Source organism: Henckelia pumila, chromosome 2 (genome assembly GCF_033568475.1).
Source record: "Henckelia pumila isolate YLH828 chromosome 2, ASM3356847v2, whole genome shotgun sequence".
Classification (NCBI taxonomy): Eukaryota; Viridiplantae; Streptophyta; class Magnoliopsida; order Lamiales; family Gesneriaceae; genus Henckelia; species Henckelia pumila.
Genome location: NC_133121.1, coordinates 37,622,628 through 37,647,398, shown reverse-complemented (window position 1 = coordinate 37,647,398; position 24,771 = coordinate 37,622,628). Strand labels below are relative to the sequence as shown.

Genomic DNA, 24,771 nt, shown 5'->3' with positions numbered 1-24,771 from the left:
TATTTTTAATCCAAAGGCATGAAGGCAATCTACCTCGTAACCTGAACCGTCCACTCAAAAACCGGTCCGGTTCAGATGATGAATGTGCGGAGGAAAAGCCTTAGGTTAGGCGCCGCTGAAAATTTGCCTGTCTTCTTCGCCTCCCGGCTGCTACACATAGCGAGCGCGTGCAATGCCATTCATCTCGAAGATACAGAGACAATTCGATTACAGTACTTTTCCTTCCAGCCATCCTATCGTTATCGACAATGGTGGCTCCTATTTTCGAATTGGGTGAGCAAAAATACCCTAAGTTCTGCAATTTTGTATTTTTTTTTGCTTGCGGGGATCTATAATTTTAAGTTGAGTGTTCAGGAATTCAAGTATTATGCGTAAAGTTGGATTTTTTTCCTTTGTGTGTGTGTGGCGGCAGATGGGCAGGAGAGAGCGATCCCCGAGTTATTTTTCGGAATATCATCCAGAGGCCCCGTCATAAGATAACTGGTAATCCTTGACGACCGTTTCTTAGCTGCATTTTTTTAAACCTTTGAGTTTAGAGGAGCTTTTAGCTGGAATTTTGTGGGGGAATTATTTTCTGAAGTGTTGGTGGACTTGAAGTTTTGAAGGAAAGTGGCTTTGCTTAAAATTTGTTTATTATTTCGTTGGCTTTTCTTTTGTGAATTGTTTTTCTATTCGTACAGTTCTTGTGATATGCCATGAATGGCTTCTGGATCAGATAAATTTCTGATTTTTCAGCCGAATCACTGAATATTGCCAAAATGATGGCAAGACAAGTTCTCAAGGAGATCTCATATTAGCTTTGGCACTCAAATTGGATATCTTGAATTTCAGTTGGTTTACTACGTATTCTTGGAAATTTCAACTAGGTATGATTTATCTTAGAGCTTAAAATGTGTAGTAACAGTTAATTTGGCCTTCGATCACATAAATGACATACTTTAGGAAAAAAATATAAATGGTGTATTGAACATCACACACCTAGTTTTGTCGAATAACAAGGAAGAATGTGGATGCTAGAATAAAATGGAATTGGCAGGGAAGGATTAATATATCTTGTCTTTTCAGAAGATCTTGATAATGAGATTACAGTTAATATGGCATGTTGAGGGGCTACATTTCCTCTCTACTTGTTTCTTCTCCATGCCTGAAAATTAAAAGTTGGGAATGCTAGCTCTTTTATTTGCATTGGAAGTACTCATATACCTGTGCTTTCAGTTTCATCACTTTATAAACATGCAAGTATGCTGGACATGTTTGGCAACCTATTGATTTGGATTTTATGCAGGTGAAACAATTACAATTGTAGGCGATCATGATACTGCATTGTTGAAATACTTCGATTGCACTAGGTCAGGACCTCGTTCAGCATTTGACAGCAATGTTGTTTATCAATTTGAAATAATGGAATATGTAAGGCTGACTTCATGCACTTCTGGTTAATTAATTTCTTCATTAGCCATTTTCTTTGGGAGCTAGAAACATTTTATATATTGATATTGGAATAAATTGTGTTTGCTGTCATTTTGTGCTCATACTTAGCACAAACTTTCCACATGGAGAATGGATGCAGTAAAAAAAAATAGTGAAACAAATACATAATCTGAAAGAAGCTAGCTTGCATTGCTTCATAATCAAAGTCATTTTTTTTATTGCTGTTTTATTATGAATATGTCATTGCTTTTGCCATATCTTAGTGAGCTATAAATATAAATGTTTTCTAGAATATCATAGAGCATGGTTAGTGAAGGGTCGTTGTATGGCACAAAATATCAAGAGCTACTTCTCGCTATTATGTGACAAAAATTTGTACGATCTACTATGTGAGGTTTTATAATGAAAGCAACCAAACCAATGGTCTTTATACTGAAAGCCACCTGACCAATGGTCTGGGCAAGTTTCTTTATTCCTATGATCATAGTTAGCACTGATGTATGGTTTTTCTGCATCCTATAATAGATCAACTATTGAGTTGATGCTTATTTGTGTGATAGTCAATCCCATGGCTCTTTTTTAATCTGTTAAATAGCCACCCATGGTAATTGATTTATTCTTTTATGAGTTGATCTGAAAAGTTATGCGTGGAATACTATGGTAGGCAACAAATCACAGGCCAACTGCACCATTTCATTCCTCCCCCCCCACCCCCCCCCCCCCCCCCCCCCCTCCTCTTCTAATATCTAGAGCTGAGATTTATGATTTGATCAGGTGTTCATGGGTATTATAACAATATAATGCAGTTATATGATTGGTTATTGGAAACCCAAGGTTTAGGGCTTGATATCTAATAAATTCAGCCCTTGGATTTTGTTATGTAATCATTTTGTGTTTTCAGTGTGCAACTGGATTCTTTAGTTTTGAGAGCAGGCACACCATTTTGTTTAATGACCCTTTGACCTTTTGATGCATGACTAGATTCTTGACTTTGGCTTCGATCGATTGGGCGCAGATCAATCACAGGTATACCTTTACTTCATATATTATTAGCTTCTATTTTTGTGGTCGGAGGAGAGTTTTTGGGGAGTGATAATATATGGAGTGGGAGTGTGTCTATTAATGTATGGACACATGGGGCACAGGGCTATCCACCTGGTGAAAGTGTTTATATTAGAGGCCAGGACTGGAGTTATGTACTGTGAGCCTCTCTGTATCTGTGTAGTGAAAACTTGAGAAAATCTACTTTACAGAAGCTGCTTGATTGTGACGACAATTTAACTAGATTGGCATGAGAGTTTTAATTTATCTTCAAGTTCGTGACTAAATTTGAAAATTTTATGAGGACTCATGAGCTTCCTTTTGTACTGTGTTGCCTAAACCTGTCACATTTGATTGTCGAACAGATCGATCATCCTGTCTTGATGACTGAATGTGCTTGCAATCCTTTTCAGTCTCGAAGTAAAATGGCAGAACTTCTTTTTGAGACATATGGAGTTCCATCAGTAGGTAAAAATGATTGCAATTTGACATGCCCGATCTTATTCATTGTTCGTCCATCTACTTTGGTTATTGTTAATTGACATTTGTACTTTCAATCCACAGCTGAATAACCTCTTGTTTTCATGGCATTACAGCATTTGGCATTGATGCTGCATTTAGCTACAAGTACAACCAACAACTTGGACTTTGTAGTAACGATGGCCTTGCTATCTGCTCTGGATTCAATACTAGTCATGCTATTCCGGTACACTATTCTATTTTAGTTAGTGGTGTTAACTCAGTGGGATTCAAGAAAATGTTTAGGGAAAAAATTGTCATTTAGGACATTTAACATCAGTTAGAAATCCTTAATATTAGAGAAGGGACGGATTGAGGTGTGAACTGTGTACGCTTTTTAAGTGAATAATGTTACAATCTCACAGAAACAGTAACAAATTTCCAATAAGTAATTTGCTAGGAAATGAACGTTCTTCTTTTCTCCATACCCAACAAGATAATAAGTCGTTTAAAAATAAATTACCAGAACCTAATTAGGAAATATGTCCCTAAATATAGAAAAGAAAACCTCACAGAATATTTTCCATTTTTTTTCTATTTTTCCCCCTCCAGGCCCTTCTGGTGTATACTTTTAACTTTGAGCCAGTTGGGCTTCCACTTGGGTCCACTTCCAAATAATTACTCCCATCTAGAAGATTTGCCTCGTCCTTAAGGCTAAAGGTAGGAAACTGAAACTGATTCTTATCTGCTGACTCCCATTTCACTTCATCCACAGATCAGCCTCTCCATATTAACAAAACCTGCTCCACCAACTCCCCTTTCTTTTGGATCACACATTTACCCACAAGCTGCCGGAGCATATGATTACTCAAGTTCAACTTCTAGTTCTGCGGGTAACTGACCTTCTGCCTCTGGCCTTCCTTTTGATCGCTTTAGCTGTGACACATGAAAACAGGATGCACCCTTGATCCTTTTGGTAGTTGTAACTTGTAAGCTACTGCCCCAACCCTTATTACAATCTTGAAGGGTCCATAGCACCTTGAAGCCAATTTTTGGTTGCTTCTTTTCGCCTCCGTTCGTTGCCTATGAGGTCACAACTTGACATACAGCAAATCCCCAACTGAAAAGGACACATCCTTGCGATGCACATTAGCATAACGCACCATACGTTTTTGAGCCTTATGCGGATTGTATTTTAGCTGCCGGAGCACCTTGTCCCTCTCAGCCAACTCTTGAGAAACCGCCTCCACAAACATCTCTCCAGGAAAATATTGATCAAGTGTTGGCGGTGCCCTCCCATACACCACTGCAAATGGGGGCATTCTTGCTGCCGTGTGAAAAGCTGTATTATGCCAAAATTTGAGCCCAATGCAGCCACCCTGCCCAAAACTTAGGTTGCTCTGACACAAAGCATCGTAGATATGTTTCTAATCACCTGTTTAACACCTCTGTCTGTCCATCTGTTTTTGGATGATAGGATGAGCTCGTTTTGACAGTATCCCTTGTAGCATAAAATATTCTGACCAGAAATGACTGATGAAAGTTGGATCACGTTCACTGATAATCGATTTAGGCACCCCATGCAGCCTAACCACTTCCTTCGCAAAATCTCTGCCACAGTCCTAACAGAATACGGATGCTTCATCAATATAAAATGAGTATATTTGGACATTATTTGGACATCCTGTCCGCCACAACCATATCACCTCATATCCCTTGGAATTTGGAAGTCTGGTGATGAAGTCCATGGAAACATCCTCCCACACAACTTCCGGTTTAAGTAGGTGCTGTAACAACCCAGAGACGTTGCTTGGTACTTCTGCCGTTGACAAATATGACAGCCAGTCACATAGTGATTCACGTCCTTTTTTCATACCAACCCAATATACATTTGCAGACAATCTACACAGTACAAACTGCTCCAGCATATTCCCTGGTGGGAGTTTTGTGAAATTCTTCCAACATCCGTTGACCCAAACGGACCTGACCAGAACCACCAATCTCCCTCGATAGAATAAACAACCCTTCTTCATGAAATATTCTCAAGGTATTTCCGGTTTATTCTATAAATTATCTATAATTGGCTTCAACTATGGATCTTTAGCCACCGTTTCATTAGACTCCCTCAAGTCTGCCCATCGTGGTCTCTTAATTGCCTGCAACTCTCCTTCCCCCTCTCGTCTTGACAAAGAATCTGCTGCTTGTTTAGCTTTCCCTGCCTTATAAATGATCTCGAAATCATATCCCAAGAGTTCGGCTAACCAATCGTGTAGACCAAGAGTGGTTATCCTCTGTTGTAATAGGTAGTGTAAGGATTTCTGATCAGTCAACACCTTGAATCTCCGCCCGAACAAATGTGAACGCCAATGTTGTATGGCCAACACCAATGCCATGAGTTCTTTCTCATAAGTAGATTTCGCCAAGGACCTATTTGGCAACCCAGAGGTTGTCTTAACTGCATCAAAACAGCCCTGATTCCCCGTCCTAAACGTCACACTCGACTACAAATTCTTGATAGAAGTCGGGGGTTCCCAAAACTGGAGCTGTCATTAAAATCTGCTTTAATTGTTCCAAAGCACTTTGAGCCTTTGCTCTCCACTGAAATCCGTCTTTCTTGAGTAGATCAGTTAATGGCCGAGCAATTTTTCCATAATCCTTTACAAACCTCCGATAATATCCTGACAATCCCAAAAATCCACACACTCCCTTCATAGATTTTGAAACAACCAATTCTTTACTCTTTCCACTTTTATGGAATCTAGGGCGACACCTTCTTTAGATGTAATATGCCCCAAATACACCACTTTTGGCGTTCCACAACTACGCTTTTTCTTGCTAGCCACTAATTTGTTGTCAGCTAAAACTTGCAACATTGTTCTTAAATGATTCATTTGTGTATCCCAATTCTTACTATATACTAATATGTTATCGAAGAACACCAACACAAATTTTCTTAGGTATGGTCTAAGATTATAGTTCATGGTGGCCTGAAAAGTGGCTGTGGGGCATTCATGAGTCCAAATGGCATGATCAGGAACTTATAATGCCCATTGTGAGTACGGAATGTTGTCTTCGGGATCCTCATGACGCACTCTGATCTGATGATATCCCAAGCACAAGTTTATCTTGGAAACACACGAGCCCTATTCAACTTGTCTAATAGCTCATCGATGACTAGTATGGGATATTTATCGGGTATTGTGATCTCAATCAATGGCCTATAATCAACACAGAATCTCCAACGCTACATCTTTCTTCTTAACCAAGATTTCAAAGCTCGAATAGGGACTAGAGCTACGCTGTATGACCCCACCATCAACATCTCCCTTACAATCGCTCAATCTTGTCTTTTTTACTCCAGGCATACCTATATGCCATATGGACGCACTCGTACAGGCCCGCTCCCTTCTTGAATAACGATAACATGCTTTCTTATCAGTGGCAACCCATCGGCTCATTAAAAACCTCTTCAAATTCCTTCATGATTTTTCTAACCCTTTGTCGTGTTGTTAAGAAATTGAACTTGGACCCAACTCAACTTCGGAGCGTGGAGACATGAACGGGTGACCCAACTATAAGCTGTCCGACACATAACAACGGGTCCGGGCTCTGATACCATGTTAAGAGAATGGACTTGACTTAACCCCAAAAGCTAGCTCAAGGAGGGAAGATTGTCCTTGTCTATATATTAAACTCCCAGGAACTCTATCCAACCGAGTGAGACATCTCAACACACCCCTCACACGCCAAGGGATGAACATGTGAAGTGTGGAGATATTAACGGATGACATAACTAAAGACAACCCAATTATGGGCGGTCCAACACATATCGGAGGATCTGGGCTCTGATACTATGTTAAGAAATTGGACTAAGACCTAACTCAACCCTGGAGCGTGACGACATTAAAAGATGACCCAATTATGGGCAGTCCAACACATTATAGCGGGTCCAGGCTCTGAATACCATGTTAAAGAGAATGGACTTACTAACTCAACCCCAAACCTTAGTTCAAGGGGAGAGGATTGTCCTTGTATGTGTATTAATCTCCCAAAAACTCTATCCAACCGATGTAGGATATCTCAACACGTGCACAAACCCATCATTCTCATTCGATATACCTGTTGACAAACATTCCCCTTAACATCCTACGGTATCCAAGGATTTAGAGATTGATCGAAGGGATGCGATTGTCCTTGTCAGAGATGGGTCACCATGTAATTCCACCTGGTTGCCCAACTTCACAAATGCTCATCTTCCCCAACTTCCCCGAAAGTTTGGAGCACGGTACTCCCAATAATAGATCCACGCCACCCAATCCAATCAAATTAGCTTCAATCTTCACTGCACAGCCCCCTAAGTCCATCTCTAACTCCCTACAAATCCCCCTGGACATTAATCGGAAACCTTCTCCCATTCTGACCCCAAATTCTTTGGTTTCCAGCACTTCTAAATCTAATTGCTCGACAATTTTCTCAGATATAATATTGTGACTAGCACTGAGATGAATCATGACAAGCAGAGAGGTATGCGCGAGTGTGCCACACGTTTTCGTCGTTTGAGGGTGATTGAATCCTCTACAGATTACAACGGAAGGTCAAGTTCTGCATATTCCACATTATCCACTGCCGCTTTCTCTTCTAATGCTCCCTATACTTCCTTCTTTTCTGGAATGTCTCCGCTAAAAGCATTCTCATCCTTTTCTAGAATGGTAACCCCGTAAAGATTTAGCAGGACATTGATGTTGTGGGCTAAAATTTTGCCCACACCAGAAGCACAAACCTTTTTCCTTCCCGTGAAGAACTCTTGACGTGAATAGGTACGATTTTCGTTGGGTTGAACCCGCCTCTGCACCCAACAATACTACCGCCTCTTCCGACACTGCCGGTGCTGCCACCCCTGCCGGTGCAGATGCTGCCCAAGCCCGGCAAGTGTAAGCCAAGGCTGTTGCTCCCCCTCCCTTATGTGCGATTTCGGATCTGTCTATTCAGCCCAATATTGGACTGCTGATTTGGGCGGCCCATTTCTCCCTAATTGTTACAGTTTGGCTGTAATTAGTGGGCCATGTGTGCGACCAACTAAATTTTTATTTCCCCTTGGGCATATTTCGTTCGCCATAAGCTCTTTCTCGATTGAACGGGCCAGCTCTATGGCCCTAACAATAGTGGTTGGCCCATGAGTCCTCACCTTTCTCCTTATGCCCTCTTTCAATTTGCTCAGAAAATATCACATCATCTGATCTTCTGAGAGTCCTTCGACCTGTGCCATCTGTGTTGTAAATGGCAGTGGCGGGACGGTCGGTGTCAGCCTACTAATCATTCAATATATGCATAAATTAAATGATTTTATGCATAAATGATCTTCATACGTTGTAATACAATTTATACACGTGCAAATAGATATATGAATGCAACTAACAAGATGATCAATAAAGATTTATCATCATATTAATTCAAAAAACGTAACATACTAATGTATTAATAGTTCTCACCTAGTGGGCTGGGTGGCGGCAGCGGTTTGAGGCAGGAGTTGGGGTTATTTGCTCGTGTGGGTGATTTATTGACTGATTAGTCGTTAGCCATTACGTTTTGAAGAGAGTGCATAATGTATTAGTAAAGTAGGTTTTTAAAATTTGTTGGACTTTTTGATCGTCTAAACCTGCCCGCCTCGCTGTGTCTTCTGGCCCATCTCACCTTCGACTTCCTACATAACCTCCTTGGGCTAAGGCAGTGCTGTCGCCTAGGTGGCCCACTCAACTACCATTTAACAATTCAAACCGCTCAACATACTCTTCCACAGATTGTTGTCCCTGGCTGAGAGAAGCCAATAGTTCAAAGGGATTCAATGCTCTTCTCCCTCCATATCTCCTTCGTAAATCTTCCCCAAGTGATGTCTGTGATCCTCTTCTTCACCCATTGACACTAATGCATGGCTTCTTCTTCCATACAAATGACAGCTATTGGGACTTTGCTGTTCACTGGGGTACCCTGAATCTCAAAGTATTGTTTTGCCTTTGACGACCAACCAATTCGGTCAACCCCTTCAAAACTAGGGAGTTCCACTCTCCTTGAAGCTTAATTCATCTCTTCATCCTCACCCACTATTTTGTTATATTCGCCACCCGCATGAGTGGCAGAATCATCTTCCCCTATGTTTCGAGACTCTTGAGCAATGTTTTGCCTTTGACAACCAACCAATTGGGTCAACCCCTTCAAAACTAGGGAGTTCCACTCTTCTTAAAGCTTGATTCATCTCTTCATCCTCACCCACTATTTTGTTATATTCGCTAGTCCGCATGAGTGGCTGAATCCTCTTCCCCTATGTTTCGAGACTTTTGAGCAATGTTTCCTGTAAGCACCATCCCCCGGATGAGACGTTCCACTAAAAATTTCATTTCCAGCAAGGATGTCATAGATTGATGAATGATTTCCAGCTTCCTTCCCTGGTGTTTAGTCGATCATGTGTTTTTTTTCCCTTTTCCTCGATGCTCATCCCAGTCTTCTCCATTGATTCCATCTTTGTCTCGTTTCTAGTGGTTGTCATGTCGTTTTTTTCCCATTCCCTTCGAATGCGGCAAGTCGGACCAATTTGTTACGATCTCATAGAAAAACAGTAACAAACTTCCATGAAGTAATTTGCTAGGAGATGAACATTCTTTTATCCATATCCAACAACATAATAAATCATTTACAAAAAACCTAATAGGAAATATGTCCCTAAATATAGAAAAGAAAACCTCACCGAATATTTCCCTTTTAATCTATTTTTTTCCCCTCCACACCCTTCTGGTGTATACTTTTAACTTTGAGCTAGTTGGGCTTCCACTTGGGTCCACTTCTGTAACAAATTCATTTAATTCTCTAGTAGCTTGTGTTAATCATTTTATGAGGTTGAGTAGAAAAGGTTAATACTGCCTTAAGTATTATAACTGAGTTCAAAACTCTTAAATAGAGTCTACAAGGAGAACCTAAAAAGGAAACAGATCTGTACATAATTAAAGGAAATCAAATCCCTAAAATCTGGTTCTATTTAAACTACAGAATCTTCTATACAATCGACAATATTCTATTCAACACTCCCCCTCAAGCTGGCTTGTAGATATCATCCATAGCTAGCTTGCTCCTTGACACTTCAAACTGCCCTTTGTGTAACCCTTTAGTCAAGATGTCAGCAACTTGTTCCTTGGTAGAGATTTAGGGAATACAAATCATACCACTTTCAAGCTTTTCCTTGATAAAGTGTTTGTCAACTTCAACATGCTTTGTTCTATGGTGAAGAACTGGATTGTGTGCAATTGAAATGGCAGCCTTGTTATCATAATAGACCTTGATAGGAGGAGAAACAATCACTTTTAATTCTTCAAGGAGTCTTTTTAACCAAATAACTTCACATATTCCATTGGTTGGAGCTCTAAATTCAGCTTCTGCGCTGCTCCTTGCCACTACGTTTTGTTTCTTACTCCGCCAAGTGCTAAGTTTCCACCAACAAATGTGCAATACCCAGTAGTAGACCGTCTATCAATGTGCTACCTGCCCAATCAGCATAAGTATATACTTCCACATTCAACTGATCTTGTTTCTTGAACTTAAGTCCTCTGCCCGGCAATAGTTGTCAAAGGAGCAAGGCGCACTGAGGTGCAAGGAGCCTGAGGAGCAAGGCGAGGCGCGCGCCTTACCGAAGCAAGGCACATATTTTTATTTTTTTTAAAAATAGATATTTATCTAAGAATAAATATCTTAAAATATCAAATAATTAAGTCAGAATGTCACATAAAACAAAATAATCAATTAACAAGTTCAGAATTCTTCAAAGTTTAATCACCCCAATCAAGTTCATCTTTTTCCATCGAATTATCATCATCCCCAGTTCTTTCAGACTTGTATTCTTCTTGGTCTTCATCACTTTCTTGATCAACATCAATTTCTTCTTCCTCTTCATCCAAAAGATGGGAAATCGGTCTTTTTCTGGTTGTTTTGGATGTAGATGCCCTTCCTTCGTTGTTTGAAGAAGACGAAGCACGAGATCTAAACTCGTAATTCTGTTCATCAGCTTCAGAGGCATGAGCTACATCACCCCATGTCAAATTATCATCCCCAAACACTAGATTATTTTCTTCATTGTCCTCCAATCCTCCCATCAACCATTCATTGCTCTCATCGATATCATCTAATGAAATAGACTCAATTTTGTCACGCAAATCATATCGACGTTTCAATGCCCTGTTATATTTAATGAGGACCAGATCATTCAAACGCTTCTGCGCCAACCTATTTCTACTTTTCGAATGAATCTACGAAAAGCCAAAATTTTAAAATAAATTCATTCATCATGAATCTGTCGGTTGTCCACTATTCAATGTTAAAATTTAAATACTTGCTAAAACATATTCAAGTTCCGCTCACAAGCAGAAGCACTACATGTAAGGTTCATAATTCTCACAACAAAATCTTGCAATTGTGGGGTCGTAGAACCATAGGCCAGCCACCATTCAGCTGTCAAAAGAGATATCCGAATTTTCAAAATTCAAATATTTCAAGTTTTCGAAAATATGCTATGATTTTGATTGTAAAAAAGAAGACTTACACGGTGATAATTTATTTCTCTGTCTAATGGCGCCATAGTAACGCCAAAAAGCCCATCAGCATTTTTAAATGTTGAAAGTTTATCCGTGACTTTATCTTGAAGCTCAGTATCTTCACACATCTTCTCAATACAAGCGTACAACCCCTTCATAACTTCAGCATCTTTTCTATCTCAGGATTTGCATAAAAGAATTCCGGATTCAAAAAGTAATCAGCCGCATGCAAAGGCCTATGAAGCTTATCCGTCCACCTTTTATCAATGATTTCAAAAATGTTTTTGTACTCTTCATTGTTGTTGAAAGCCAAAACAATAGCCTCCTTAGCTCGATCCATAGCCTCATGTATATACCCCGTTGCAGGTTTTTTTTCACCATCAACTAATCGAAGCACTTTAACAATTGGGCCACCAACTTTAACGGCATAAACAACATGATTCCAAAATGAAGGCATCAATATAACCTCGGTTGCACGTTTACCTTCGGCCTCCTTAGCAAATCGACTCGTGTTCCACTTTTCTGAAATGAACATCTTTCTTCAATTCACTTTCTGTTTTTGAAACCTCTTCAATGTCAAAAAAGCAGTGGCAAATCTAGTTTTCCCTGCCCTAACAATTTCTCTTTGACCGGTGAATTCTCCCATCATGTTCAAGACTTGTGGCCTATCGTATATATAGCCATTCATCATCATTCCCCTCTCATAAACGTTCTTCAGTACTTGAATTTTGAACAAATCTTCAAGCATTAAATCCAAACAATGGGCATCACATGGAGTCTATAATATTTGTGGAAACCTTGACATCAAATGTTTTCCTGCATATTAAAATTTTTTGTTGTTACTTAATAACAAATTTAATACTCATTAGAAAGTAATCACTCATACCTGTTGAAACATTCGCAGAGGCATTATCCATAACCACTTGAACAACATTCTTTGGACCAATTTGCTCCATATTTGCTCCATATAACAACTTGAGACCTGTATGAGAAAAGCACGAGCCATCCACAGATTCCAAAAATACCGTTCCTCTTGGACCGTTCACCAAAAAATTAATCAAACTTCTATTTTTTTCATCGGTCCATCCATCAGCCATCAATGAACATCCATATTTTCTATAATCAGCCTCGTACTCATTTCAAAAAAAGTTTCGTACTTCGTATTTCTTTATTTAAATAAGTTACCCTAACTTTATGGTAAGTTGGGGTTTTTCAATCAATAGTACAATAAGTTGCAGCTTTACAAAATTACTTAAAGCTCTGATACTTTACAGCGTTGAATGGAATAATGGAATACCTGCATCGTACATCCATTTCGCAAAACAATGCACCACATACTCTCTCACTCTTTTTTGAACTTCATCATATTTTTTTGAATCTTTTGCTCCTTTTTGCTTTCTTTGATTTACAACTTGATCCATATTATTGACAAAGAAATAATCAAGTGGACCAACAAAATCATCAAATGGACGTGAATCCTGAATTTGATGATTTTGCTGAGCAATTGAAAATTTTGGAAGATGATGTGTTTCCGATTCCTACCCATCGAAAAGGGAAACAACCAATGACAAGTTCATCAGAGAGTCCGCCGCCATCCCTCCTGTTTTCTCAAGTCAAAAGACAAAGACAGTTGGTCCACTTGATTATTTCTTTGTCAATAATAAAAGTTGTGAATCAAAGAAAGCAAAAAGGAGCAAAAGAATCAAAAAAATATGATGAAGTTCAAAAAATAGTGGAAGAGTCTGTGGTGCAGTGTTTTGCCAAATAGATGGACGATGTAGGTATTCCATTCAACGCTCTAAAGTATCAGAGCTTTAAGAAATTTTGTAAAACTGCAATTTATTGTACTATTGATTGGAAACCCCCAACTTACTATGAAAGTTAGGATAACTTATTTGAATAAAGAAATACAAAGTACGAAACTTTTTTTGAAAGAGTAAGAGACTGATTATAGAAAATATGGATGTTCATTGATGGATGGATTGATGGAAAAAATAGAAGTTTGATTAATTTTTTCGTGAACGATCCAAGAAGGGCAGTATTTCTGGAATCTATGGATGGCTCGGGTTTTTCTCATACAGGTCTCAAGTTGTTTGAAGTACTTAAAAAGTATGTGGAGCAAATTGGTTTAAAGAATGTTTTTTCAAGTTGGTTATGGATAATGTCTCTGCAAATGTTTAAGTTTCAGTAGGTATGAATGTGAATTCAAGTGATTATTTTCTAATGAGTATTAAATTTGTTAATTAAGTAACACCAAAAATTTTTAATATGCAGGAAAGCATTTGATGTCAAGGTTTCCACACATATTCTAGACTTCATGTGCTGCCCATTGTTTGGATTTAATGCTTGAAAATTTGTTCAAAATTTCAGTACTGAAGAAGGTTTATGAGAGCGGAATGATGGTGAATGGCTATATATACAATAGGCCACAAGTCTTGAACATGATGAGAGAATTCACCTGTCAAAGAGAAATGGTTAGGGCTGAGAAAACTCGATTTGCCACGACTTTTTTGGACATTGAAGAGGTTTAAACAATAGAAGGTGAATTTTAGAAATATGTTCACTTCAGAAAAGTGGAACACGAGTCGATTTGCTTAGGAGACCGAAGGTAAACGTGCAACCGAGGTTATATTGATGCCTTCATTTTGGAATCATGTTGTTTATGCCGTTAAATTTGTTGGCCCAATTGTTAAAGTGCTTCGACTAGTTGATGGTGAAAAAAAACCTGCAATAGGGTATATATACGAGGCTATGGATCGAGCTAAGGAGGCTATTGCTTTGGCTTTTAACAACAATGAATAGAAGTACAAAAAGATTTTTGAAATCATTGATATAAAGTGGACGGATAAGCTTCATAGGCCTTTGCATGCGGCTGATTACTTTTTGAATCCGAAATTCTTTTATGCAAATCCTGAGATAGAAAAGGATGCTGAAGTTATGAAGGGATTGTACTCTTGTATTGAGAAGATGTGTGAAGATACTGAGTTTCAAGATAAAGTCACGGATCAACTCTCAACATATAAAAATGCTGATGGGCTTTTTGGCGTTACTATGACCATTAGACAGAGAAATAAATTATCACCGTGTAAGTCTTCTTTTTTACAATCAAAATCATAGCATATTTTCGAAAACTTGAAATATTTGAATTTTGAAAATTTGGATATCTCTTTTGACAGCTGAATGGTGGCTGGCCTATGGTTCTACGACCCCACAATTGCAAGATTTTGTTGTGAGAATTGTGAACCTTACATGCAGTGCTTTTGGTTGTGAGCGGAACTTGAGTATGTTTCATCATGTAAGTATTTAAATTTTAACCTTGAATAGTGGACAACCGACAGATTCATGATGAATGAATTTATTTTAAAATTTTTGGCTTTTCGCAGCTTCATTCGAAAAGAAGAAATAGGTTGGCGCAGAAGCATTTGAATGATTTGGTCTTCATTAAATATAACAGGGCATTGAAACGTCGATATGATTTGCGCGACAAAATTGAGCCTATTTCATTAGATGATATCGATGAGATCAATGAATGGAGGATTGGAGGACAATGAAGAAAATAATCTAGTGTTTGGGGATGATAATTTGACATGGGGTGATGTAGCTCGTGCCTTTGAGGCTGGTGAACAGACTTATGGGTTTAGATCTCGTGCTTTATCTTCTTCAAACAACGAGGGAAGGGCATCTACATCCAAAACAACCAGAAAAAAACCGGTTTCCCATTTTTCTGATGAAGAGAAAGAAGAAATTGATGTTGATCAAGAAAGTGATGAAGACCAAGAAGAATACAAGTCTGAAAGAACTGGGGATGATGATGATTCGATGGAAGAAGATGAACTTGATTGGGATGATTGAACTTTGAAGAATTCTGAACTTGTTAATTGATTATTTTGTTTTGTGTGACATTCTGACTTAATTATTTGATGTTTTAAGATTCTGACTTAATTATTTGATGTTTTAAGATATTTATTCTTAGATAAATATCTATTTTTAAAAATATGCGCCTTGCTTCGGTAAGGCACGCACCTCGGTGCGCCTTGCGCCCTTGACAATTATGATGACAGGTATTTGGCAATCGGGTGTTGGGTGCAAGTTCGAGTTTCTTTTCTAATAGCTATGGGAACATCAAGATCTGAATTATTGGGGGGTAATTGCGGGCAAAGTAGAGTTTAACATACTTGAATGTTCATTGAGTCATTACTCGGGTCCTCTGATTGGCCATGCTCGGTTGCAACAGTAGGCACTTTATTTCTTTGAAAAGTCTTTTTTCTGCTATAAACTAGAAGCTCAGGATTTGATTGCTGCTGATGAGGACTAGGAACAAGTTTTCTTGTTTCTAGAATATCATTTTCTTGGCCAAAAATCTCAACATTCAAGTTACTTTCATGTGAAACAATAGGTATGGGAAGAGAATCTGTGGGAGAATTCTGCCAAAAATTTTGTTCACCATCTTTCTCCCCCTGAAGAATTTTTTTTTGAAAATAAGGCTGAGATTCAACAAAAGTAACGTCCATACTGACAAAATATTTTCTTGTTATGGGGTTGAAGCATCTGAAACCTTTCTTATGCGGAGCATAACCAACAAAAATACACTTCTCTACGGGAGGAACCAATTTAGACCTAAATCTGCTAGGTAGATGAGCAAAAATAGTGCAACCAAATACTTTCAAAGGAAGGTTAGAATAAATACGAGTGTTTGGAAAAAATGATTTTAGACAATTCAGAGGTGTCACATGGTTAAGGACACGAGTAGGCATTCTATTAATCAAATAGGAAGATGTTAAAACTGCATCTCCCCACGAATACTTGGGAACATTCGTAAAACATAATGGCAGGAGAAACTTCTAGCAAATGTTTATTCTTTGTCTCAGCAATTCTATTTTGTTGAGGAGTGTCAACACATGTGGATTGGTGAAGAATTCCCTTTTCTTTTAAAAAGCTCCCTAAAATTCCTTGTAAGTATTCGGTGCCATTGTCACTATGAAGGATCCCAATTTTTGTTTGAAATTGATTTTCAATTATCATATAAAAATCTTTGAACAATTTTTCAACCCCTGGTTTGTCATTCATCAAGTATACCCAACACAAACAGGTGTGATCATCAATAAAAGTCACAAACCATCTTTTTCCAGAAATTGTTGTCACCTTAGAAGGACCCCAAACATCACAATGGATTAGATAAAATGATTTTGATGCTTGATATGGTCTAGGGAGATAAGTAGTACGATGATTTTTTGATAAAAACAACTCTCACAATAGAAAGATGAACAATTTAATCCTTTAAACAACGTAGGAAATAGTTTATTCAGATAAGGAAAACTCGGGTGTCCTAGTCTAAGACGCCATAACATAATTTGTCCTCTAGCGGAGTTAGAACTAGTACTAATCAACCCTTGAGCTGTTTTATTGTTTGAAACGTCATTGTCAAAGTAATAGAGGCCATCTATCAACTTAGCACTGCCAATCATCTTTCCCGAGCTCTGTTCCTGAAATTCATAGTGAGATTAAAAAAAAATAACAAGGCAGTTAGAGTCCTTGGACAATTTACTGATTGACAAAAGGTTACAAGTGAGCTTAGGAACATGAAGAACGGATTTAAGACTGATAGCATTGGACAGTTGAACTAAACCTTTACTTGCTATTGGAGAATAAGAACCATCAGCTATCCTAACCTTTTTAGAACCAGAAGAAGGTGAATATGTTTGAAATAAATGGGGACAATTTGTCATGTGATCAGATGCTCCTGAATCAATTATCCAAGGAGCACCAAGAGATTTGGAACGTCAAGTATAGGCTTTAAAGTGGTTACTTGTTTGAGCCAAAGAAGCATTAGGACTACCAAATGATAAATTGGATTTCAATAGTTTGAGAAGATAATCCACTTGTTTTCTGTTGATGAACCATTGCTTCATGAGCTGTTGGGTTTCAATTGAATCTGCCATTTTGCTTACTTTTCCAATTTCCTGGTCTACCACATAGTTGTCAAAGGCGAGCGCCTGTTCCCAGGCGCAGAGATTCACTAAGGCGAGCCCAGTCGCGCGCCTGGGCTCGCCTTTGAAGCCCACTGAAAGCGCGTCTCAGTTTTTTTTTTTCTGTTTTTTATAATTTTTTTTTTGTGTTTTAAATTTTAAGATAAGAAAGGAAAGTCTATCAAACCCTAGAATAAAATAAATGGGCCTAAGGAAAGTCATATATTTTCCCTTTTTTAATTTTTAATTTAATTTAAAGAACATTTAATTAAGGTTTTATTTCCCAAAATATTCAAAAATTACATTTATAGATAGATTGATAACAACTATAAACTAGGATCTAAATTGTCAATCTGCCTTAAACTAGAATCTACAAGTTAGTAGAGAAAATCCCTACACTTGTTACGGTAAAAAAAAAATAAAAGTAGAGAAAAAATCTGTTAGTAATAGCAGATTTCTTAACTACACACAACATGCTAAAAATAATATATCTGTATTCTAGATTAAAAAAGTAAAAGTAACGCATAAATAGATGAATGATGAAAGATTTTCTTACTGCATTATCAAAATATATGTACTTTACTATGAAATAGCAGGAATAGATAAATATTTTTTGTGATATGATATATTTTTGCTTAGACTAAATATTTCAATAAAAGTTTTTGTCATATAATAGCATTAAATAAATATATTTTTCTAAAAAATTAATATTGCGCCTTGCTTTGATAAGGCGCGTGCCTCGCCTTGCGCCTCAGGCTCCAGGACACTTTGCGCCTTAGTGCGCCTTGCGTCCTTAACAACTATAGTTTACCATAAATTTTCCAGCAAGTTTCAAGTGTGTGTTAAGGTTTTTCACAAACATCACAGTAAATAGAAGGCTTTTCATCTCTTTTCTGGCCTGCATTTACCTCACATGTAACAAGGGCAGAAGTCTCCATATTTACAGTTCCAGTTGATACTTTCTTTCCAAGCATCACAAGTCTGCGACTTTCCTCTCGTCGAACTTCAGAAAAAACCTCACCAGTTGATGGCAGCGGTTGACGTCTAATGATCCTGCCTCGCACTTCATCAAATTCAGCATTTAGCCCAATAAGGAATGTGAAAATCCGATTGTCTTCTACCATTATCTTGTAGTGTTTGCCATCCTTGGGTGATTTCCACTCATAGCTGCTGAGTAAATCAAGATCTTGCCACAAATTTTTTAAGGAATTAAAATATTTTGTGACATTATCTTCACCTTGACGAATCTGTCCAAGCTTCAGCGTCAGTTCATAGACTTGAGACTGCTTTCCCAAATCAGAATACATCTGGTTTACATTGTCCCAAAGTTCTTTAGCTGTATGATAACACATATAATTGACGCTGATGTCTTCAGCCATTGAATTGACCAGCCATGTCATGACCATCAAGTTTTCTGCATCCCAAGTGGCGTATAAAGACTCATCGAGCTTTGGTTCCTTTTTTTCTCCAGTCAGGTAGCCGATTTTCCCTCTACCTCAGATATTCATCCTTACAGATTGGGACCAGCGCAGAAAGTTCTGCCCATTCAGTCGAATAGTTGTAATTTGGACCGAGTGCTGGTCAGATAACGGGACTCGAGTTTCAGCAGCTTTTGTTTGGTGCACAGAAGAAGATGAAGACCTAGATTCAGTTTCCGACATGGCGAGCAAAGGCTAGGGCTAAGGACCGAGGTGCCAAAGTGGAAGGGATGAGACACGCAGGCTGGGCGACGAAGACTGCACTGCGATGGGTTGAGGGGCGGAGGCCAAAAAACGAAACAGAGAAGGATAGGCTTTCAAGAATTGGGCCTTTCTTTTTCCCTCAGGATCGTTTTTCTCTCTGATGCCAAGTAGAAAAGGTTAATACTGCCTTAAGTATTATAACCGAGTACAAAACTCTTAAATAGAGTCTGCAAGGAGAACTTAAAAAGGAAACAAATCTGTACGTAATTAAAGGACTAATCAAATCCCTAAAATCTGGTCCTATTTAAACTACAGAATCTTCTATACAATCGACAATATTCTATTCAACAGGTTGTAAAGGATGTGATGTGCTTACTCGTGGAGGCTCGTTTTGCAGTTTGGCTTTCAAGGGCTTGGGGTGTGAGTGTACATCTGAAGTCTACTAACTATCTATTTTTAGGAAGTCCAACCTGTTATGTAATTGGATGGTGATGGGCCATTGATTAAGCACATTTAGTACATCAAGTGTCAGAAAATTTGTGATTTTTCTAACCTGATATTACTGTTACTATTTGCGGAATCAGCAATCTGTCATCAATCTAAAATAAAAGAAGAGGGGAGTTTTATCTTTCCCGGACTTACTCATAATTTTCTTTCCAGTTGCAACCTGCATATGTTAGACTCCAGATATTCTTGAGAATATCAAAGAGAAAAACTAAAAAAAGTACTATTGCTACATAGCAAATTTTGCTTATTATTTAACTGTCTGCTAAGTTTTCCCCGGTTGTCCTATGAGTTTGGTACCAAATTACTTGTCAATTTGTATAAGACACAAATTAGTCCTACTGTTGAAAAATTTCCGTTCGTGCAGTTACTTACCATCTATGTTATCCTTTGTGTTACCGCTGGCAACATTTTTGGCTCATATTTGTCATTTCAGTTTGTGAATGGAGAACCTGTGTATGAAGCATGCTGCCGGACTAATGTTGGTGGATATTACATTACCGATTATCTAAAGCAGCTTCTTTCACTTAAATATCCTCACCATATGTAAGCTTGAATGCCTAGATATATTTCACATTTGATGCCCGTCAAATAAATGGTAATAAAATAGAAAACATATGGAAACTCTAAACCAGGACTAAGCTTACGTGGGAGAAAGTTGAAGACCTAAAAATGGAGCACTGTTATATTGCGCCTGACTATGCATCTGAAGTTCGATTGTTTCAGGTAACAATTCTCTTAATAAGGACATCTGTCCTCTCTCGCTCTCCCTATCAAACTCCCTATGCAAACTTACCATTTAATTGCTGCTACAGAAAGGGGACAAGAAAGCCGAAGAAAAGTCCAAGTGTTGGCAGCTTCCTTGGACTCCGTCACCAACCGAGGAGGCACCTTCAGAAGAAGAGATTGCTAGAAAGGCAGCTCTTAAAGAAAAGCAAGGTCAAAGATTAAGAGAAATGGCTGAGGCTAAGAAGTTTAACAGGATAAATGATTTAGAAAATGAAATGAGAGACCTGGAAACACTTTTACAGAAGCTCAGGCACGCCAAAGAAAATGACATTCCGTCAATCCTTGCAAAAACTGTTTATATTTCTAAACAGGATATAGAATCTGCTCTTGCTAAGACAGTGCTATCTTTACGCAAGGCAAAGGGCGAACCTGTTGAAAATATCGATAAGATGGATATTTCAACTGCTGAAAAGTACAATCTTGTTAATGTACCAGATGAGATGCTGACACCAGAACAGGTTCTTCATTTTATGGGTGTTACATAGTCCTCCTTTCGTAGTAAATTTCTTCATTCTTATGATATTTGATTGCATGTTTTTATTGGGCTTGTAACTTATGAAAACAGTTCATTGTTTCATGAACATCGGAGTCTGATTTGAAAACCCAATCATTATTGGCAGCTTAAGCAAAAGAAGAAGCAGTTATTCATAAAATCCACGTCTGAGGCAAGGCAGCAGAAAAAACAGAAGCAAGTTGAGGAGGAATTGGAAAAAGAAAGACAAAAGAAGTTAGAGGAGGAAAGACGCCTGTAAGTTGTTCGCCTTGCAATTTCATTATGCATTACTGAATTTATAGATAGGAGAAATTATTTGGTCATTTGGTGTTGGAATGAAATATGTGATTCAATGGTTTTATTTTCTGTTTGATCCAATGGTTCTGTATTATGTTGGTGTGTATTTTCACTGCTCTTGCATCTCTTTTCTCAGTTTCTAGTTTTTCATTTTTTAATAGAGAGAATCCAGCGCATTATTTGGAGGAGCTGCAAGCAAAATATAGGGATCTTTCTGAGAAACTTGAGCAGCGAAAGAGACTAAAGACAAATGGTGGACATACAAATGGAAATCATAATGGATCAGGTGGTGTTGGTCGTGGGGAAAGATTGAATTCTTCCCAGAGAGAGAGAATGCGCCTGTTGACTACCGCAGCATTTGACCGGGGCAAGGGAGAGGATACTTTTGGTTTGAAGGATGAGGATTGGCAGCTCTATAAGTTGATGAGTAGGGATAATGAGGATGATGATGAAGATAGTAATAGCAAGCCTGATCCAGAGGAAATTGAGTTAGCCCGCATCTCCTCTAGACTCCGGGTGAGCTATTGCTTCATGTATTTATATTTGTCGTCACCCTTCCCAAGTTTTGGCTGAATTAGCACTCACTCACTTGGTCACCCCACTCCCAGTTTTTGTCTAAATGTGTTAATACTTCATGGGGTTAGGGGTGTGTGTTCAGTTAATTTGGTAGCCTAAGAACCAAGTGTGCAAAATTGATAAACCGATTTTCTATTTTGAGCAAACCAAACTGGTTGAAATTTTCATCAATGCCAAAGCAACTGAAGTGAATTAAAATCGGTTATTTCGGTGAGTAGCTAAACCAACCAAAATTATAGGAAAAATAAAAATATTTCAAAAATCAGTTTATCGGCAATTCTCGAAGCAGGACTTGAGTCATAAACGTTGTAGGATTATAAGAATCATCTCTATTAATCCCACATATTGCTATAGTTCTTGTTAGTTACTTTTGCTAGTATCGAAGTGTTTGATTCTTTTCTCATGTCAATCTCTTATTTATTATTATTTTCTTTTTTATTTTTGTGATTTATAGACCGACTGCTGAACAAAGCAAAAGATGGCTTATGGCATTAAAAAAATACATTTTAAATTTAAAAAATGGGTTATTTTGGTTAAATTATAACCGATTTTTTCAAAATAACTTCCCAATTAATTGAACAGAATTTTTGAATTAAATATGTTAGGTCGGTTCTTTCATTTTAACTGAAAATTTGCCCCATACATTGGTGTCTTTAGGCGTGTGAATAAATAAATGTATATGTTGCACTGGAAGTCTAAGAGAGAGTTTCTGGGTAATTACAAATAGAATCGATGGGGTTAATTTCTTCCTTTGATCAAGTGCATTATTGTTCTTTGAGGAACTGTTTAAACCTAGTGTTGAAGTTGTCTTGAATTCAAACCTCGAGAGTTCTTTTACCTGGTATATCCAGCTGGTATTTGTGTGTTTCTTACCATTACTTCGATTCTCCTCTACTGAAGCTTAGACCTTTATCACTATCTTGTACAGGAAATAGATCCAACCTTTATATTCAAATCTGAACCAGGATCCACTTCTGCAGAGGCACCTCAATTTCGCCCGCTGACCAAGGAAGATTTCCAGATTATACTTGGAGTAGAAAGATTCCGTTGCCCAGAAATTCTGTTCCACCCAAATTTGATAGGCATAGATCAAGCAGGGTTGGCCGAAATGGCCGGGGCGTCGATAAGGAGATTACCTTTTAAGGGTCAAGGCGTGGAAGAAAGAATAACCAACTCAATCCTCTTAACTGGTGGGAGCTCTCTCTTTCCGGGTTTGAGTGAGCGTTTAGAAGCTGGAATTCGAATGATTCGACCTTGTGGGACACCGATAAAGATTGTCAAAGCACTGGATCCAATCTATGACGCTTGGCACGGAGCGGCTGCCTATGCCGCTGCGATGCAATTTTCTGGGCAAACTTTTAGTAGGATGGATTATTATGAAAAGGGCGAAGATTGGCTCCGGAGTTATAAATTGAGGTATACACTTTGACCATTTGTTCCTGATGCACTCGGCAAGTTCTCTAGTTGACATCACTGAGTGTTACACAATGAAGGGTAAAAGCATTAGAGCACGTGTTGATAATGTGTGTGCTAATCAATATTTTGATTTATTTCCCTTTCTATCTTTGTAGTATAGAAGAAACTACAATATTTTATTTAAGCTGCAATGACAAAATCTATTGCCAATGGTAAGATCTCATCCGACTTCGGCTAGATTTGAGCGAGTTTTAAGCTTAGGCTAGATTTGTTGTATCATTAGATATTAAATTTTAGTGGTCAAGGGATAAAAAGATATTAAAGAAGAAAGGGATAATAGCCAAAATAGTCTTCTAAGTTTTCTTATTTTGTAGTATTAAAATTTGAGTTTTGGTCTTGTAAGTTAGGCTATGTTTTGGTTTTTGGCCTTTTTTCTTTTGAGTGCTGACGTGGCAACTAATGGATCATGATTTCTCAGTGCCACGTAACCATTTTTACTTGCCACATCAGCATTTTCTTCTAAAAAATCCTTAAATTTTCGTTCTAATAGTTAAAAATAAACCTAGATATGAAAATTAAGATGTAATTAATGAAGCATGGCAACAAGCAATTTAAGGCTAGAATTCTATATATGTGTTGTTGAGGATACAAATTTACCTAGTTAAATGGCTAGGGCACAACCTGTTTGCCAGAAAAGTGCGGAAATCAGCCAGCAAAGCGTAACCGAGAGCTAGGGGTGATCATGGTGCGGTTCGGGCTGATTTTTCATAAAATTCAAACCATGATGTAGTTCGAAAGATTTTTTAAATTGCGGTTTTTCTTGTAAAAATAGATATGCGGTGTCAGGCGTTGTCGGGCGGTTAGACGGTTAGTTCATTAAATAATATTGCCCATCAAATAGAACAAAATATAAGTTATGAAAACAATAAACCAAAATATTTAAGTTGATATAAAAATATTAAATGAACGTGGAATGTTTTTCAAATAAAACAATTTAGTTCAAATTTTACAAAAATAAAATAATAATCAAGATTTGAGTCATGTAATCACGTAATTCAAAGTAAATGCTCCACCGAAAATGATATGTACATTGCATTATTATCAGTGTTTTAAAAGGCGACATCTAGGTTATACACGGTTGTTCACCGTTTCGATTTTTAGACAGTTGAAGCTTTTGAGAGTTATTATATTAATTGACAGTTTAGACCGTCTAATCGTTGCTTAGACGCATCAAATCCGCCTAGCGGCCACTTAGATTAACATATAATATATTTTTATTTTTAAAATTTTAATTTTTTTAAAAATGATTATTTGACATATTTTTCTATCAATTTGTATCGTGTCATGTAATTCGAGTTTGAATTCGATAAAAAAAATTAATGGAGAAATATTGAGATGAACAAAAATAATTAGATATTTAGATTGAAAAACACAATTTATGCAAAGTGAATTCGATTAAGAAAAATTATTGGAAAAATATTAAGATTGATCGAACTAGAATAATTAGATATTTAGGTTAAAAAGAAAACCGTTTAGGCCTCGCC

At 37.8% G+C, this 24,771-nt stretch overlaps 2 protein-coding genes across 5 annotated transcripts; both read left to right on the top strand.

The window, feature by feature from the left end:
- The first annotated feature begins 77 nt into the window (after positions 1-77).
- LOC140878576 (actin-related protein 5) lies at positions 78-23,548 on the top strand. 4 transcript variants are annotated; one of them, XM_073282186.1, is made up of 12 exons: positions 78-273; positions 413-483; positions 1,286-1,410; positions 2,413-2,457; positions 2,838-2,940; positions 3,069-3,178; positions 20,093-20,202; positions 20,292-20,382; positions 20,472-20,903; positions 21,066-21,193; positions 21,397-21,751; positions 22,740-23,548. In XM_073282186.1, exons 1-12 carry the CDS (start codon positions 173-175, stop codon positions 23,238-23,240), a joined length of 2,172 nt encoding a protein of 723 aa, XP_073138287.1. In that variant the 5' UTR covers positions 78-172; the 3' UTR covers positions 23,241-23,548. The 4 variants fall into 4 exon arrangements, with proteins under 4 accessions (XP_073138287.1, XP_073138289.1, XP_073138288.1 ...); XM_073282187.1 differs by lacking the exon at positions 78-273 and adding an exon at positions 681-866; XM_073282189.1 differs by lacking the exon at positions 78-273 and adding an exon at positions 681-866 and having other exon boundaries at positions 414-483; positions 1,286-1,349.
- Positions 13,779-15,553, top strand: LOC140878577 (uncharacterized). The gene is made up of 3 exons (XM_073282190.1): positions 13,779-14,589; positions 14,681-14,799; positions 14,888-15,553. The coding sequence occupies exons 1-3, from the start codon at positions 14,442-14,444 to the stop codon at positions 15,053-15,055; spliced, it is 435 nt and encodes a 144-aa protein (XP_073138291.1). The 5' UTR covers positions 13,779-14,441; the 3' UTR covers positions 15,056-15,553.
- Positions 23,549-24,771: the final 1,223 nt, after the last annotated feature.